Source organism: Buceros rhinoceros, unplaced genomic scaffold (genome assembly GCF_000710305.1).
Source record: "Buceros rhinoceros silvestris isolate BGI_N320 unplaced genomic scaffold, ASM71030v1 scaffold8476, whole genome shotgun sequence".
Classification (NCBI taxonomy): domain Eukaryota; kingdom Metazoa; phylum Chordata; class Aves; order Bucerotiformes; family Bucerotidae; genus Buceros; species Buceros rhinoceros.
Genome location: NW_010419263.1, coordinates 1,938 through 5,821, shown reverse-complemented (window position 1 = coordinate 5,821; position 3,884 = coordinate 1,938). Strand labels below are relative to the sequence as shown.

The 3,884-nt window shown below is 47.9% G+C and overlaps 1 protein-coding gene across 1 annotated transcript in view; it reads left to right on the top strand.

Moving 5' to 3' along the window:
• The window catches only part of SLC23A2 (solute carrier family 23 (ascorbic acid transporter), member 2), a 24,742-nt gene extending 23,171 nt beyond the window's left edge, over positions 1 to 1,571 (top strand). The window contains exons 13-15 of the mRNA XM_010138847.1: positions 56 to 193; positions 745 to 840; positions 1,205 to 1,571. Of these exons, the coding sequence (XP_010137149.1) occupies positions 56 to 193; positions 745 to 840; positions 1,205 to 1,437 (467 nt within the window). The 3' untranslated portion in view covers positions 1,438 to 1,571. The remainder of the gene's footprint in view (positions 1 to 55; positions 194 to 744; positions 841 to 1,204) is intronic.
• The last annotated feature ends 2,313 nt before the right edge of the window (positions 1,572 to 3,884 follow it).

Here is a 3,884-nt window from a genome sequence, read left to right as displayed (position 1 = left end):
TAAAAAAAAAAAAAAAGACTGTATAAAAGCTGAGACTTGTTTTATTTTTATTTAGGGATGATTACAGCCGTGGGCCTGTCTAACCTCCAGTTCATAGACTTAAATTCTTCTCGTAACCTGTTTGTACTTGGATTTTCCATTTTCTTTGGACTTGTACTTCCAAGCTATCTCAAACAAAATCCACTGGTCACAGGTAGGTGTTTCTTCTCATTTACGCGTTTCTACTCATATGGAAAGTACAAAGAAACCAAAGGAAAACCAAAGTATTACAGAGATCGTAGAAGCTGTAGACAAGGCGGCGGGAGTGTTCAGCAGAGAATGAACTCTGGAGATGGGACCTGCATTGGACATTCCAGTGGGACACCTCTGAGGTTGTCCTGCTTTCTCTGGGCGTGACTGTAGAGCAGTGGCAGGAGGTGATGGACAGTTGGACTGGAAGAAAGACAGAAAGGGTGAATCTGAGGCACTCACGTCTGCAGTGGGAACTAAACTGGCATGTCATGACATTTTCATAAGCAGTTAGATTTGGGGCTAGGTTGGGAAAGAAGAGGTGCCCGTGGCGACCATATTGGGTGAAGGTTCTTCTGTGCCTACTGCCATGTGGGTTTGAGAGCCCCGTTGGAGCAGACTCCTCGGTGAACCCAGCAGCAAGCGTTCCCAGCTGACCTGCGCGTGAATCAGTAGGATGTGTATACGTACAATAAAAATTCGGATTCTACATTCTTCTTTTCCCTGTTCTTGTAGGAATCGCGGGCATCGATCAAGTGCTAAATGTTCTGCTCACTACGGCCATGTTTGTCGGGGGCTGCGTGGCCTTTATTTTGGATAATACCATTCCAGGTCAGTGCCTCAGTTTCCCTGAGAACGCTTTCAGTCTTTTTCAGGTTAAGGTCCCCATCCTATTAAACATCTATAAAACAGCCAGTAAAAATCACACCAGAACAGTTGTCTTCAGATATTTTTAAGATCCAAACCTGCTTCCATTCATCTGAGAGAAGTTGGCCCCGCCTCCCAGTGATGAGATAAAATAGATAATGGCCAAGAAACAGGTTTTTTCCCCTCTTCTTGCCTCTTTGAGCAGTCTAGAAGATATTTGCTGAACACGGTGTCTGAGGCTTGGGGCTTTCTTTCGTCTCTTACCCTCTGCTCTATATGTCTGTGTTTAAAGACATCCAGCTCTATCGTTTTTTATTTTCCTTTCCAGGAAGCCCTGAGGAAAGGGGAATACGGAAATGGAAGAAAGGGGTCAGTAAAGGAAGCAAGTCTCTGGATGGCATGGAAACGTACGATTTGCCTTTCGGCATGAACTTCATTAAAAAATACCGATGTTTCAGCTTCCTGCCCGTCAGCCCCACCTTCGTGGGTTACACGTGGAAAGGCTTCAGGAAAAGCAGTAACTGCAGGAGTTCAGACGAAGACTCGGAAGCTACAGTATAGCCTTAGCTGAAATTATATTATCTAGTTGTAGTAAAAGATGTATTTGCAGTTTCTTGCTGATTAAGAAGCATTAAAATATATGTTTTGTATATCTGCATTTAAATTCTGGAAGCAGAGCTGAGACGGATTTAAAAAAAAAAAAAGCTCTAAAGCTGTAAAGTTTTCCTATCGTGGGTGGTGGTAACCAGATCTAGTGTCTCTGGGTCAACGTCGCAAACGCTCCTCGGTTTGATTGCCCGTGAGCTGCAGGTACCTGTGCACCTAAATCCGTATATTTGCGATGGGGTGTCTGTAGGTGCTGCCAAAAAATGTTACTTTTCAGGGTGGTTTCATTGGAGTCGCCGATGCTGGTGGTTTTGGCGCGTTCATTGCTGGCGATGTTGGTTACGCCAGAGAATCTGAATGCTGGGAGAAGGAGAGGGGGGGGAGGGAGAAAAATTCCCTTCTAGTCCTGCCAAATCCCGTATATATTGTTTTCTACTCACTGATTTGCACATTCCGTATTTTCAGCCCCCTGGAAACCACTCAGCAAATCATGAGAGTCTTTTTTTCACTCGGTCAGAGGCCGGGGTTGAGACAGAAAGTTTCTGTGATAACTTTGCTGCTGAAAACTGACTGACTTTGGATAGCAGAGTGCTGTGGAAGGAACCACTCGTCTCCTGTCCATTCCCCTTTTTAAACGTTTGCTTTTTCTCCCTGGCATTGCGCCTCCTATCTCCAGGGTCCAGGCGCAGGTTTTCTTCAAAGGGACGCACATAGCTGGAGTTGTAGAGGTGGAAACTTCTAACGTCCAGAGGAGCCGATGCTGCCTGCCGGCAGCTTGCGTTGCGTTGCCTCTTTTTCTCCTCTCTTGGTGGGGCTTCCACAACACCATGACTGCTGCGGAGGTGACCTGGATCGGCAGAGACACTACATTTGAGGGCCTCATCCACGGGGTGGTTTAACGGGTATTGGGTCCAATCAGGGCGCTATTCAGACGTTTTTTTTTTTTCCTGGAATAGTCTCAGCTCTGATGTTCTGTGGGTGTTCATGCTCATCCTGCATTCATCATTACAAGGTTTATTCATGTTTAATGTTCTTACTATTGCAAGTTAGTTTTAGACTTCAGTGTGGCCCCAAAAGCATTTTGAAGCTGTGGAGATGATCAGGGAAATGTAGTGTGACGTGATTTCAAGGCCAGTATGCTCTACGGTGCTCGCGTTTTGTACCCCTGGGCAAAACCCAGCAGCAGAGCCTGCAGCTCCCTATTTATCGAAGCGTAACTACTGGACGGGAGCGCAGGAGCCCTGTTGTCTGTGAGTCTGCTTCCAGGGGAATCTGTTCTTGGTTAGTGACGCATGGAAGGGTTGGGGTGGGGAGGGCAAGGAAGGAGCTCGACGGGTCGGTACCGAGTAGTGTAGAGTCGGGGTGATGCCGTCGATAGCGTTCTCAGCATGCCATGGCTGTTTCCAGAAACTCGTTGATCCCGCTTTTCCCATAACAGAGCATGTGTTTGTTCCTGCTTCAGGGAACTTTCAGTAGTTTGCAGTCTTGGTGTCAATTGGACTATCTTGAAAGCTGGTCAGAAGAGTTATTGTGTAGTAGACGAGGTTAGTTTGCCCGCGAAACAAAGTCATGTTTACCATTTTTAAATTTGTCCTCTCGAGGTGGTGAGCTGGTGGATTTCCGCACCCACGTGCAGACAGTTGGAGTGCAGAGACCTCTAATCAGTGGCACGAAGCTTCTCATTTCCCAACTTTATGTGCAACCAAAGATGGGGGGGGAGTTAGATATATAGCTGTATGAAAGGAATCAAGAGCGAGCCACCGGCGTGCGGTGGCTGCAGCGACGTAAAATGCCAAAGGTGGTTTATCTTAGAAGTGTTGAAGGGAGGCGAAGGTTTTGTGTGTGAACCAGTGCCCTCGCAGCTGGTGAGGTGGAAGTCCAGCAGTGCCGCTGCCCCCAGCATCCTCTCCTAGGGCTTTTCCAGCTTCTTCCCCAAATGTTCTTCTGGTAACTTGGTCTTGCACAGGCAAGAGACGAGAAATGGCGCTTGTCTTCTCTCCCTTTGGCTGTCGTCAAGCCGCGCTGTGGCGCGTTGGCGAGACGCTGCGCTCAAGCCACGAGTCCCACGATGTGTTTTTTCGCCTTTCCTGCAGCACAGGAACACCCGAACAGGAGAAGTCCGATGACTCTGTTTGGCCGTTGGGTTTAACTCTTTTCTTGCCGTTCGTGTAGGTTCTGTTGACTGACAGAGAAGGGCAGCAGCCTTGCGCCGGCGCGTTTGCTTTTCTAGCCACTTGCCTTGGTAACCCTAAAATCGGTAGTTGTAGTTAGCAGCCGTTTCCATAGATTATGCGTGCTCAACTCTCCACCTTACTACGAAGGTGAATGGTTAACGATGAGCAGCGTTGATCCACTGAAGCTCCTGCAAGGGGTCACGCGGGGTTGCAGCGGGCCCGTTGGCC